Source organism: Ranitomeya variabilis, chromosome 1 (genome assembly GCF_051348905.1).
Source record: "Ranitomeya variabilis isolate aRanVar5 chromosome 1, aRanVar5.hap1, whole genome shotgun sequence".
In the NCBI taxonomy this organism is placed as follows: domain Eukaryota; kingdom Metazoa; phylum Chordata; class Amphibia; order Anura; family Dendrobatidae; genus Ranitomeya; species Ranitomeya variabilis.
In genome coordinates, this window is record NC_135232.1 from 336,700,041 (window position 1) to 336,715,007 (window position 14,967).

Sequence of the window (14,967 nt, forward strand, 5' to 3'; positions counted from 1 at the left end):
ACTGGGTCCAGTACTGAGGCTTATTCTTGGCCAAAGGCGTAGCATCAATTCCCCTCAAAGGAATGGGATGCTGCAAGGGCTCCAAGAAAAAACCACAGCGCCTGGCAAACTCTAAGTCCATCAAATTCAGGGCAGCGCCTGAATCCACAAATGCCATAACAGAATAGGATGACAAAGAGCAAATCAGAGTAACGGACAGAAGAAATTTAGGCTGTACAGTACCAATGGTGACGGACCTAGCGAACCGCTTAGTGTGCTTAGGACAATCAGAGATAGCATGAGTGGAGTCACCACACTAAAAACACAGCCCCTTCTGACGTCTATGTTCTTGCCGTTCAGCTCTGGTCAAAGTCCTATGACATTGCATAGGCTCAGGCCTCTGCTCAGAGGATACCGCCAAATGGTGCACAGTTTTGCGCTCACGTAAGCGCCGATCGATCTGTATGGCCAAGGACATTGATTCATTCAGACCAGCAGGCGTGGGGAACCCCACCATAACATCCTTAAGGGCTTCAGAAAGACCCTTTCTGAAAATTGCTGCCAGGGCACACTCATTCCACTGAGTAAGCACAGACCACTTTCTGAACTTCTGGCAATATACCTCCGCTTCATCCTGACCCTGACACAAAGCCAGCAAAATTTTCTCTGCCTGATCCACAGAATTCGGTTCATCATAAAGCAAACCCAGCGCCAGAAAAAACGCATCTACATTACGCAATGCAGGATCTCCTGGCGCCAGGGCGAATGCCCAGTCTTGAGGGTCGCCACGCAACAAAGAAATAATCATTCTTACTTGCTGAATAGGGTCACCAGAAGAGCGGGGTTTCAGAGCAAGAAACAGTTTACAATTGTTTTTGAAATTCTGAAATTTAGATCTATCCCCAGAAAACAAATCAGGAATTGGAATTCTAGGCTCCAACATAGGATTCTGAACTACATAATCTTGAATGTTTTGTACCCTTGCAGCGAGTTGATCTACACTAGAGGACAAACCTTGAATGTCCATATCCACACCTAAGTTCTGAACCACCCAGAGTTTAAGGGGAAAAGAAAGGCAAAACACACTGCAGAGAGAAAAAAAAATGGTCTCAGAACTTCTCTTTTCCCTCTATTGAGATGCATTAACACTTTGTTGGCCAGCTGTACTGTTATGGACCTGGTGGTTAGGTGCACCAGGAATGACCTGATAGTTAGACACGGAATCAAGACGAGCTCTGGTGAAATGGGAACTCTGCTGACCGCAAACCCTACTCCTATCAACACAACTAGAAACAGCCGTGGAGCGTGCCTGACTCTGCCTAGACGCCTCTTCGCAGCCTAAGAGCTAACTACCCCTAAAGAAAGGAAACAAAGCCTTACTTGCCTCAGAGAAATTTCCCCAAAGGTAAAAGCAGCCCCCCACAAGTATTGACTGTGAGATAAGAGGAAATCACAAACACAGGATGAAATATGTTTTAGCAAAGAGAGGCCAGTCTAACTAAACAGATTGAGGATAGAAAAGGGATCTTTGCGGTCAACACAAAAAGCTACAAAAACCACGCAGAGTGTGCAAAAAATACCCCCGCACCGACTCACGATGTGGTGGTGCCACTCTGCACCCCCAGAGCTTCCAGCTAGCCAGGTAGTTTCATGATAGCAAGCTGGACTAGAACTTAGCAAGAAAAACCATATGTAACAAATGAACAAGCAGGAACTTAGCTTGTGCTGCAGTAGACAGGTCCTCAGAAAGATCCAGGAGAGATCTGAACCAGTACTAGAACATTGACAGCTGGCATGGAGTAACGATCTGAGTGGAGTTAAATAGAGAATCAGCCTAGCCCCAAACGAGGGCAGCTGGAGAAGAAATCTCAGAACCAGCAGCTCCACTCACAGCCACCAGAGGGAGTCAACGGACAGAACTCACCGAAGTACCATTCATGACCACAGGAGGGAGTTCGAGAACGGAATTCACAACAGGTTTGGGGCTAGGGTTGGGGATAGGGTTTGGATTACGTTTACGGTTGGGATTAGGGTTAGGGATGTGTCAGGGTTAAAGGGGTGTGGTTAGGGTTGGGATTAGGGTTAGGGGCATGTTCGGGTTAAGGGTGTGGTTAGGGATGGGCTTAGGGGTGTGTTGGGGTTAGGGTTGGAGTTAGAATTGGGAGGTTTCCACTGTTTAGGCACATCAGGGGCTCTCCAAACGCGACATGGTGTCCTATCTCAATTCCAGCCAATTTTGCATTGAAAAGTCAAACGCGCTCCTTCCCTTGCGAGCTGTATGTAAAAAACCTTATATTGAAACTCTGGATTGTAGCTGTTTCCATGGGACCCAAGTTATGTTGTAGGTCTCATGGGAGTGAGTTTCCCAACTGGTGAGATCTTCCAAGCAGGAGATCTGGTTCACCTTAGAGATCCATTCTCGAAGAGTGGGAGGAGACTCCTCTCTCCCGTGTATGGTAATTAAATGTTTTGCTGCGCTAATTAGTCATGGTAAAAGACCATGTTTCGTTGGTTTAAAGCTCTTGGATGGACACGACAAAAGAGCTTCTGTGGCTTGTAGATTAATGTCAATGAGTCTTAATTTCTTAAGTTTCCGATTAATATTTGACCAAAAATCCTTAAATATCGGACAATCCCAAAAAATGTGCGTATGGTGGCCCGTCTGAGGATGGCATCTCCAACAGATGTCGGAGTCAGATAAACCCATATATGAGAGTTTGGCCAGGGTCATATGCCATCTAGTTAGGATTTTATAAGAATTCTCTTGGAGGAGAATACATCTGGAAAAACCGCGTGCATTAATTACAATTTTAGATATCTGTTCATCAGAGAAACTGACATTAAGTTCTGACTCCCAAGAGTAAATGAAAGATGGTTTAAAAGTAAGGGGTGGGGTGATAAGTCTAGAATAAAAACGAGAGATAAGCTTTACTCTTGGAGAAGGTAGTTTAGTCAGCATGTCTAGCCAGGACCACCTTGATTTAGATGGATATTGTTGTCTAAATTGGTGAAGTATCCGCTTAATATGTTGAAGCTGAAGAAAGTTCTTGGGCTGAACTAGAGCATTTCTGGGCCAAATGTTATCTTTCAGTATATTATTATCGTAAAAATAATTTAAAGTATCTCTAGGTAACCCAGACCAGAGGTTATGAGGGTCACTAAAACTAGAATCTAGGAGGTATGGTATGGAGCTAATGGGTGTCAACACCGATGGAAATGGCGCTTTTGAGCTTTGCACTGTGCATGAAAAGTATTCCCCTTTTACGTGTAGGGTTTTGGCGCACTCAGGATAAATGTTTACAACAAAAAGGTCCACAGTTTCCTATTAGCCCTTAGAAAAATTAAAAACTTGGGGCTGAACTGCGGTGACCTCAGCACCAAGGGAAAAAGTCAGTGATGAGGTCAACCCAGTTCAAGCTCAGTGACTTCACCACAGATCACACTGGGAACGCAGCCTCACTGACCAGCTGTAACCACGATGATGTCACAGCTGGTCAGTGATGATGCACTAGCAGCAGCTCATTCACCAGTGGTTCTCAGCCTGGATGGTCGCCTCTTGGCACCGTCCAGGTTGAAAATGATTTATCCCACAGACATGGATTACGGCGTGGGACAGAACGAAGGACAGGTGAGGGATATTGTTGTTTTTTTAATTTAGTTTTATTACAGGAGATGAGAGGATTCAGTGGAATTAGGCTTTAGGTGAGTATAACTGTTTGTTATTTTTAAATAAAAATGGAAAACTGTGTTTTGTTTTATTTTTACTAAAGGGTTTTATACTTGCTGTGTCTTTATTTACAATATCACTATAGGATTAGTAAGACACCTCTCCATTATTAAGCCTTGGGCTTGATATCACCAGACAATACAAAGGTGACATCAACCCCACAATTATGAACCCCGCTTGTCACCGCTACAGGGTAAGTGGGAAGAGTCAGGCAAAGTGCCAGAAGTGGCGCATCTAATAGATGTGCCTTTTCTGGGCAGCTGCGGGCTGCTATTTTTAGGCTCTGGGGGGGGGGGAGGGGTCAATATCCATGGCCCCTTACCAGCTTGAAAATACCAGCCCCCAGCTGTCAGCTTTAGCAAGGCTGGGTGTCAAAAAAGGGGGGGACCCCACGACATATTGTTAATTGATTTATTTAAATAATTTAAAAAAACAGAGTGGGGACCCCTCTATTCTTGATAACCAGCCTTTCTGAAGCTGACAGCTGAGGGTTGCAGCTCCAGGCTGTGAGATTTGCCTAGCTGGTCATAGAAAATACAGGGGAACCCAAGCCGTTTTTTTTCATTTATTTGTTTATTTATAGCGCAGGCGGCAGGTGATGAATACTCCCATCAGCTGCTCCTGCTGCCACTGTTATTAGCGGCAGCAGGTGTACGCTGATGGGAGTAATAGTCCCATCAGCCGCCAACTGCTATCACTGTTCTCACTTGAATACAATTCTCATCAATCTCCTCTGTTCGCACTGATTGCCAGCAGAGCAGGGGAGAAAGAAGAGAGCTGTCTTCAGCACCAGGTGACGGGGAACAGCGCTTACTGTACCGCTTCTTCACTGGCACCTGTCCGAGTGGTACTGAAGCAACACATGGTTACCACATGTGTGCTGCAAGTATTACACACATGGACACTGCCATCTACGGTACCAGAAAAAAAAGGACGTGTGAAACTGACAGTGCTGTGCATAGCAGCCGAAGAAGCTATGTAATAAGGGACAGTATTGTATATAACTAGATAGGATGGTATGTAATAAGGGACAGTGTTATACATAAAAGAGGAAACTGTAACTAAGGACGGCACCTCAATCATTGCCCTCTTCACCACCACTTCCATGATTGCCCTTTCCACCACCCCTCTAATTGCCCCATCATAGCCCTCTCCACAACCCCATCATAGTCCTCTCCACCGCCACCCCCCATCATTGCCCTCACCACCACCACCACATCATTGCCCTTTCCCCAACTCCATCATTGCCCTTTCCCCCACTTCCATCATTGCCCTCTCCCCCCACCTCCATCATTGCCCTCTCCACCACCTCCATTATTGCCCTCTCCACCACCTCCATGATTACCCACTCCAACACCCCCATCATTGCTCTTTCCACCACCTCTATCATTGCCTGCTTCTCCACCACCCCCTTCATTGCCCGCTCCGCTCTGTCATTCTCTCCTGTAGGCAGCGGAGCTGCAGGGATCACTCCCTGACCATTGCACATGAGGGCAATCTGGCCATGGGCCTGTCCGGAGCCTCGGGGCTGGAGAAACAGACCATATTGCCTTCATTGTTAGCCGCCCCTGAAGGGCCCCCTTCTACCTCCGGGCCCCGATGCAGCTGCACCATCTGTATGTCTGCCACTGCGTTGTAGTCTGTTAATAGTATAGATGACAATGGATGCCGCATTAAGGGATCCGGTGTGCATAAATGGATCCGTTGCTCATTGACTCTGTAATGCTGTTGGGTATGGACCTACTCTGGAGGGGCATGACTAGGCTACTACCTGGTGTTCACTAGAGCCTCTGGTGGTAACATTAGGCTTGGCCGCAGGTAGTCGCCAGATGGAAAACTAGCTGGAGCGGTAATGAGAATCAGAATAAAGGAAATCATGTACAGAAACAAATGGGGTAGAGACCAGCGTTTGGGCCAGGAATGCAAGGAGGAGCTGTCTTCAATAGAACCTGCCCACATGGGATAGGCTGGGGAGCCAGATCTCCACAGGATACAGAAGGGTCAAATTCCTGCAGAGTCCGGCCATGAACCCCTAAGGCTAGATGGAACCACCATATTGAGCTGCCATGCAGCAGAGTGCAGGAGAAAAACAAACTTTAGCAGGAGGGCCTGCTACGAGAAGAAACTGCACAGTGAGTGGAGCAACGCTGAGGAGCCATGCCAGTTACCGCTGTGACAGACACCAGTGTGTGCAGGCGGCAGGCAGGTTAGTAACGCTATTAACTGCATATCTGCATTTTTTTTTTAAAAATCATGTATTTTTTATTAAAGCATATGACACGCCATTAACACAGTCCGATACAATTTCCAGACAAATACCGTACATTAGATACATGACCTGATAATATATTTTCATTTTACTAAACAACACCCTTACCACCTAACACATATCTACAGTTTAATAGAATTTTTTTTTTTCTGGTGACAGGTTCCCTTTAATGGATATATGTTACACAAATGACTCACACTTCTTTACAAAGTAATGCTCTATAAACATTCTGTAACTGCCAGATACATTTTAGACATAATTTTCATTTTATTTAGATCTCTAAAAGTAGAGTGGATCTATTAGAGGGTTTTTCCTCTTTCCAACCAAAATCCTATTCAGAACACAGTCATATACGGCACTCTTGTGTTGGTGAGTGAGGTGCCCAAGTAGGGTAACAAGCCCGTAAGTCACAACATCAAAAAACGTGGCACTCAGAATTAGGCCGGCCTCACACTGGGCGTAAGACAATACGCCACGTATTATACGTCCGTACTACGGCCGTAATACGGAGAAATGTTCCCAAAATATTGATCCGTAGTCAGGGTGTGTCAGCGTATTTTGCGCATGGCATCCTCCGTATGTAATCCGTATGGCATCCGTACTGCGAGATTTTCGCGCAGGCTTGCAAAACCGACATCTAATGGATTTATGTGCTCAAATGTTCGGGAAAACATATATACAGTATATATATATATATATATATATATATATATATATATATATATATATATATATATATATATATATATATATATATATATATATATATATATATATATATATGTCATAGAGACACATATATATATATTCTGTATTTAGATTTCATTCAGCGCGATATGTGTTAAAAGCCGGTAATTCAATTGCCGGCTTCTCATTTCTCCTGCACAAACCCGACAGGATATGAGACATGGTTTACATACAGTAAACCATCTCATATCCCCTTTTTTTTGCATATTCCACACTACTAATGTTAGTAGTGTGTATGTGCAAAATTTCAGCGCTGTAGCTGCTGAAATAAAGGGTTAAATGGCGGAAAAAATTGGCGTGGGCTCCCGCGCAATTTTCTCCGCCAGAATGGTAAAGCCAGTGACCGAGGGCAGATATTAATAGCCAGGAGAGGGTCCATGGTTATTGGCCCCCCCGTGGCTAAAAACATCTGCCCCCAGCCACCCCAGAAAAGGCACATCTGGAAGATGCGCCTATTCTGGCACTTGGCCACTCTCTTCCCACTCCCTGTAGCGGTGGGATATGGGGTAATGAAGGGTTAATGCCACCTTGCTATTGGAAGGTGACATTAAGCCAGATTAATAATGGAGAGGCGTCAATTATGTCACCTATCCATTATTAATCCAATAGTACGAAAGGGTTAAAAAACACACACACACATGATTTAAAAGTATTTTAATGAAATAAACACAGCGGTTGTTGTAATAATTTATTGTTCTCTCAATCCATCAGGAACATCCTCGCTTGGAAAAATAATAAACGCACAAGATACATACCTTCTGGTGAACCGTCTCGTCCCACGAAGTAATCCATCTGAAGGGGTTAACTAATATTACAGGCAGGAGCCCTGCTAAATGCAGCTGTGTGCTCGTGCTTGTAATTCCCCAGCGAATGAATGAAATGTAGGTCATTGACCTACATTTCCTTCAGTCGCGGTGATGCGCCCCCTGGTGGATGTCCTCATATGACCTGGAGCGTGGGAAAAAGTTCCCAGGCTGCAGTTCATGAGAACATCCACCAGAGGGCGCCTCACCGCGACTGAAGGAAATGTAGGTCAATGACCTACATTTCATTCATTCGCCGGGGATTACAGGCACGGAGCACAGCTGCATTTAGCAGGGCTCCTGCCTGTAATATTAGTTAACCCCTTCAGATGGATTACTTCGTGGGACGAGACGGTTCACCAGAAGGTATGTATCTTGTGCGTTTATTATTTTTCCAAGCGAGGGTGTTCCTGATGGATTGAGAGAACAATAAATTATTACAACAACCGCTGTGTTTATTTCATTAAAATACTTTTAAATCATGTGTGTGTGTGTGTTTTTTAACCCTTTCGTACTATTGGATTAATAATGGATAGGTGACATAATTGACGCCTCTCCATTATTAATCTGGCTTAATGTCACCTTCCAATAGCAAGGTGGCATTAACCCTTCATTACCCCATAACCCACCGCTACAGGGAGTGGGAAGAGAGTGGCCAAGTGCCAGAATAGGCGCATCTTCCAGATGTGCCTTTTCTGGGGTGGCTGGGGGCAGATGTTTTTAGCCACGGGGGGGACAATAACCATGGACCCTCTCCTGGCTATTAATATCTGCCCTCAGTCACTGGCTTTACCATTCTGGCGGAGAAAATTGCGCGGGAGCCCACGCCAATTTTTTCCGCCATTTAACCCTTTATTTCAGCAGCTACAGCGCTGAAATTTTGCACATACACACTACTAACATTAGTAGTGTGGAATATGCAAAAAAAAAGGGGATATGAGATGGTTTACTGTATGTAAACCATGTCTCATATCCTGTCGGGTTTGTGCAGGAGAAATGAAAAGCCGGCAATTGAATTACCGACTTTTCACTAACACCGCTGCGTATTTCTCGCAAGTCACACTGCTGGTCAGTGTGGAATCCGTATTTTTCTCGCCCCCATAGACTTTCATTGGCGATTTTTTTGCGCAATACGGTGACAAACGCAGCATGCTGCGATTTTGTACGGCCGTAGAAAGCCGTATAATACTGAACCGTAATATACGGCTAATAGGAGCAGCCCCATTGAGAATAATTGTGCCGTTTATTTTGCGAGTTTTACGGACGTAGTTTATGCGCTCATATGTCCGTAAAACTCGCTAGTGTGAGGCCGGCCTTACAATGAGAAATGAAGTTCCTTTTTATTTTGCGTTCAAAGTTTTTTTAAACATTTTCGGTCTTAATTAAGACCTTCATCAGAACTGAATGCTGTGAAGAAGGTGGAACCTGGAAGCAAAAGTGCAGGGTAATGCGAACTGTGTCGCTCCATAGAATAGAATTCTATCTGAGTACCAAGTTTTCTGAAGTCCAAAATCCTATTCAGGCGGCACAGTTGGCCAATTTGAATAATTCTGTTGACTGATGCCAATAAACACTATCAGATCCAGTGGTGGAAATGCGGTGCTGTGTACTGGGGAAGGGCAAGTAAAAGCTACAGTAATTTGATTATTTTTAATACAGGGAAAATAATTTTGGCTAGAAAGTAGGAAGAGGAAAACTCTTTTCAGATTCATTATACTTGTTCCTTACCTTCAATTGAGTGACCATAGATCTTAGCTCGTCATTTTCTTTCTTTATAGTTTTCAGCTCACTATGGGAGCAGATATTTGTTAACCATAGCCTTAGTGATAAACATTTTCAAAAACACAAAATACAAGATAAAAAAGAAATGTGATTAAAACCTCTGTTGAGTTTCAATCTTCAGTAAAGCCACCTGGAAAGCATCTTGAGCCTTATTAAGGCACTGTTTGTAGAAAGTCACGTGAAGTTCATGCTGCTGCTTTTGAAAACGCCATGCCTATAATAAAACATGGATAGAGATCACAGCCATTGCATTGATCCACAGAAATTGTAATTGTTACAAATGAAAAATATAAATCTATAGTAACACTCGATATAATGGTGACATGGGGGAGTATCAATTCAGTCTCCTCTACCACATGTTTCAGCACCTCATTTACATGGATAGGTGTACTAATAGGGTTATATAACAGAGATATGTCGCACAAAATACTTAATAAGTAACATTTTCCACATGTCTACATCAGCACAATTTTGGAACCAAATTTTTTTGTGTTAGGATGTTAAAAATTAAACAGCGATTTCTCATTTTTACAACACCATTTTTTTTAGGGACCACGTCACATTTGAAGTCACTTTGAGGGGTCTATATGATAGAAAATACCCAAAAGTGACATCGTTCTAAAAACTGCACTCTTCAAGGTGCTCAAAACCACATTCGGGATGTTTATTAACCATTCAGGTGCTTCACAGGAATTTTTGGAATGTTTAAAAAAAAAAAAGGAACATTTAACTTTGTTCACAAAAAATTTAATTCAGACCCACATTTTTTTTATTTTACCAAGGGTAACAGGAGAAATTGGACCCCAAAAGTTGTGCAATTTGTCCTGAGTACGCTGATACCCAATATGTACAGGTAAACTACTGTTTGGGCGCATAGCAGAGCTCGGAAGGGAAGGATCGCCGTTTGACTTTTCAATACAAAATTGGCTGGAATTGAGATCGGATGCCATGTCGCGTTTGGAGAGCCCCTGATGTGCCTAAACAGTAGAAAGTCCCACAAGTGACAACATTTTGGAAACTAGACCCCCCAAGGAACTTATCTAAATGTGTGGTGAGTAGGGTTGAGCGACTTTCACTTTTTTAGGATCGAGTCGGGTTTCGTGAAACCCGACTTAGTCAAAAGTCGAGTCGAGTCAAATCGGCCGATTATCGCGCAAAGTCGGGAATCGACCGAAACACGAAACCGAATGTAAGTCAATGGGGGAGCCCCAATGTAAGTCAATGGGGGAGTAAAGTCTCTCTCTCTCTCTCGCAAAGTTTGTGTTGGACTGTGGAAATCGCTATATCCCAAACGTTAAGGTGGCGGTTTTACCCCCTGTGATGCCGCACAAAGCAAACTGGAACCTATGTCATCACGCTGCCCACACTCCTTCATTGGCTGAAAAAATGGCAGGGAAAGCGTCATATGAAACGCGACTTTGGTGCGAAGATCGCCGACCGCATGGCCGATCCCACAGTGGGATCGGGTTGGGTTTCATGAAACCCGACTTTGCTGAAAGTCGGCGACTTTTGAAAATGTCCGATCCGTTTCGCTCAACCCTAGTGGTGAGCACTTTGAACCCCCAAGTGCTTCACAGAGGTTTAAAACGTAGAGCCATAAAAATAAAAAAATGATATTTTTTTTTTTTAACAAAAATGATATTTTTGCCCTTAATTTTTATTTTCCAAAGGGTAACAGGAGAAATTTGATCTGAAAAGTTGTTGCGCAATTTGTCCTGAGTATGCTGATACCCCATATGTGGGGGTAAACCACTGCTTGGGCGCATGGCAGAGCTTGGAAGGGAGGAGCGCCGTTTTACTTTTGTCAAAGCAAAATTGGCTGGAATTCAGATCGGACGCCATGTCGCGTTTGGAGAGCCCCTGATGTGCCTAAACAGTGGAAACCCCCCACAAGTGACACCATTTTGGAAACTATACCCCCTAAGGAACTTATCTAGATGTGTGGTGAGCACTTTGAACCCCCAAGTGCTTCACAGAAGTTTAAAACTTAGAGCCGTAAAAATACAAAATCATATTTTTTTCACAAAAATGATCTTTTTGCCCCCAATTTTTTATTTTTCCAAGGGTAATAGGAGAAATTGGACCCCAAACGTTGTTATGCAATTTGTCCTGAGTATGATGATACTCCAAATGTAGGTGTAAACCACTGTTTGGGTGCATGGCAGAGCTCAGAAGGGAAGGAGTGCCAGATTTTACTTTTATGGTTTGCAGGTGCCAAGACCCACTGGGAGAGCCTATGAGTTGCCAAAACAGCAGAACCCCCCCATAAGTGACCCCAAACTACACCTCTCAATTAATTCATTCAAGGGTGCAGTGATCATATTGACACCTTGGGTTTGTCACAGAATTTTATACAATTGGGCAGTGAGGACAAAATAACTACGGTACATTTTTACCACCAAAATTTTGTTTTAGCCAAAGATTTTACATTTTCACACAAAAGTGGGTAAAAATGGCAAAAAAAATTGTCCCACAATTTCTACTGAACGTGGCAATACCCCATATGTGGCTGTACAGTGCTACTTAGCCATGCGGAGAGACTCGGGAGGAACAGAGCGCTATTTGCCTATTCAGGTGAATGGGTCTGGGCACATGTCAGAGTGTTTCCACTGACCGTGTGTCTGTGGGCAAAACATGCTGACATGCCCATTATTTTATGTCTGCAAGGGCCATAAAACGTCCCGCACACATGCATACACATAACACACATGGATACCATCCATGTAACACGAATCAGCGCCGGGGAAGAAGCGTTACAGTAAGCGCTGTTCCCCGGCGCCAAGTGCTGAACACGGCTCTCCTCATTCTTCCCTGCTCTGCCGGCGATCGGCGCGAGCGGGGAAAAATGATGAGAGTTACATTTAATAATAGAGACAACAGGTGACGGATGATGGATCTATTACTCCCATCAGCCTACCCCTGCTGCTGCTAATAAGGCTACTTTCACACTAGCGTTGTTCGGCGAACGTCTCAAAGCGTCGCTTTGTGAAAAAAACGCATCCTGCAAATTCTCCCGCAGGATGCGGTTTTTTCCCATAGACTTGTATTGGCGACGCATCGCGACGGATTGACACGCGTTGTGTGCGTCGTTGGCTAGAATGGAAGTCTATGGGTGCAGGATGCTTCGGGACACGTCGTATGACGGAATGCAGCGCTGCAATGCGTTTTTTTACACTGAACATGCTCAGAAGCAGGATTTGGTTGCCAATTCACCAGACACCCCCAAATCTATATAAACCAGGCCTGGGCTTCAACCCCAAATGTGCCAGACAGAAGACTGAAGACAGCAGCCAGCCTGAAGACAGCCTGCCAGCATCTGCCCAGCCTGCCAGCATCTGCCCAGCCTGCCAGCATCTGCCCAGCCTGCTAGCGTCCAGAGACCTGTCAGCTACAGAACCTCAAGCTGCAGCCTTTCAGCGAGTGTGAGTACTAAAACTGCCATTTTTGTGTGCGTCTGTGTGCATGTCTGTGTGCGTGTGCATGTGTTTGTGTCTGTATGACGTGCTACTGAATACAGCCAGAGCTAAACCTGAATACACCAGAGGCCTGCCATCGTCCTTCAACAGCCAGCCTCCTGCCAGAGTCCAGCTCCAGCATGAGGCCTTCCACTGTGAATACAGCCAGCGTCCAGCTCCAGCCTGAGTCCTGCCATTTTTGCGTATGTGTGTTGGTGCATGCATGTCTGTGTGTGTCTGTGTGCGTCTTTGTGTTTTTCTCAGGCTGTGTGCTTTTGTGTGTGTGCATCTGTGTGTTTGCGTATGGCTGCACCTGTGTGCTTTTGTGCGTGTGCATTCGTTGTGCATGTGCCTGTGTGCTTTTGTGCATGCGTCTGGGTGATTGCAGGTGCATGTGTCTGGGTGATTGCAGGTGCATGCGTCCGTGCACTCACGTGAGGTGATTTCACATGCATTTTTTTTACTGTGATGTATTTATCAGGTAGTGTGGTCTGTGCAGCATGTGGTACCAGTGTGTGAGCGTATTTCTTGCGTGTGTGTTTTTTTTTTCCGTGTAAATTTTTATTTCTTTTTTCAACACATGTCCAGTTGATGTACTTGTATTTAAAATAAAGAGCATTTTAGCTCCTACTGTGATGGTAAAAAAAAATAAAAAATAAAAAAGAATTAATAAAAATTTTGTAAAAAATGTCCGTAGTATCATTTCACAAAGGTAAATTTTAAACTGGTTTTTATACAAATGGTTACACATTCAATACTGTGTTGGTTCAGGGTTTATTTTTTAAGATAAAAGGTAATCTAAAATTTTTTAAAGGGAAATTTAATTTTTTAAAGTTATTTTGAAAGAGATATTTTCAAACCACATATGTGATAAATACATTTTGAACTTGTGTGTAGGAATTTCAATTTTACAAGAGGGTTTTTTTTGGGGGGGTGATAGGGAAATGGTTTTACAGCTTGCACATACTATTGAAGTAGGTAATCCAGCTCAAACTGGTGTGCCTTGGATCTATTTGTTTTTGGGTTTGTTTCTACAAACTTGTTGTTTGCCTGCATGAACATTGCTCACATAATTTGAGCAGGGTGGTTATTAAATGTTTTAGATGAGTTTGGGGGGTGGGTATAACTATAAATTTTTTATACTTACAGACCCACCAGGAACCCCAGCCACATTTCCAATCCACCAGGAACCACAGCCACCTTTGCCAGCCACCAGGAACCACAGACCACCTTTGCCAGGGACCACAGCCACGTGCACACAACAAGCCAATTTCCAGAGGTAAGTTTTGAAGACCCTAAATCTGCCAATTCAATGTGTATAGCAGATTACAAGTGTCTTTTTACTTACAGAGCCACCAGGGACCACAGCAAGAATGTCCTCTTCTGATAGCCCTCCTCCAGAGAGACAGCGTGTAGCGGTCAGTTATCAATGTTTTAGATTTTTTTGGGTGTTAGTTAAAATTTCTGTTAATCACTATATGCATTAATTATGTTTTCACAGGAAGCTGAAGCTGCCGAGGGGCTCTCAGAAGGGGACGAGATGGGTGGAGAAATGTCAGGAGCGGGCGCACAGAGTGTAAGTTGTGTCGAAACAGTTGCTTCACACATCACAGTGCACCCAACACAAAACAGATCATCATACATCACTGTACACATATAACATATGCCTATATCAAAGATAACTATTTTTCTTTTGTGTTAGTCTGCTGCACATTCAGGCCAACGCCTGGAGGATCCTCCCAGCCGCTCCCGGAGTCGACGTGGTGGTCGCCGCCGCGGTCAGCCAGCAGTGAGTAATTTTTTTTTTTTCTCTTTGTGGTTTTTGGTTTCAGTGTATTAATTTTTTTTTTTTTCTTTTCAGTCTTCACAGCGTGCTCCCGACTCAGACGGTGAGGATATGGGAATTGATGTGGACCGCCTCATCGAGGAGGTCCGCGAGCAGGAGCCGCTGTGGAATATGGCTGACCGCAGGCATGCTCATACGTATGTGACCCGTCGGCTCTGGGAGGAAGTATGCCAGAACGTATTGTCGTGGTGGGAGGACCTTGATCCAAGGCAGCGGACTCAAGAATGTAAGTATTCACTTTTCAGTTATGTTTTGAACTGAATGGAATGTGTTTTAATTAACACTTGCTTTTATTCTTGTCTTTACAGGTGAAAGGGTTAGGGAGCGGTGGTGGTCACTGAGGGATCGCTCCAAGAGGG

At 44.2% G+C, this 14,967-nt stretch overlaps 1 protein-coding gene across 4 annotated transcripts in view; it reads right to left on the reverse strand.

Annotated features, from left to right (window-relative positions):
* Positions 1-14,967, reverse strand: part of RNF212B (ring finger protein 212B) — a 471,927-nt gene that overhangs the window by 267,824 nt on the left and 189,136 nt on the right. For all 4 annotated transcript variants that reach the window (XR_013224222.1, XM_077299403.1, XM_077299400.1 and 1 more), the window contains 2 exons: positions 9,406-9,521; positions 9,254-9,314 (listed from right to left, as the gene is read on the reverse strand). Coding sequence is in view for 3 of the 4 variants with exons in the window: in XM_077299403.1 (XP_077155518.1) it covers positions 9,254-9,314; positions 9,406-9,521 (177 nt within the window). In the remaining variant the exon portion in view is untranslated. The remainder of the gene's footprint in view (positions 1-9,253; positions 9,315-9,405; positions 9,522-14,967) is intronic.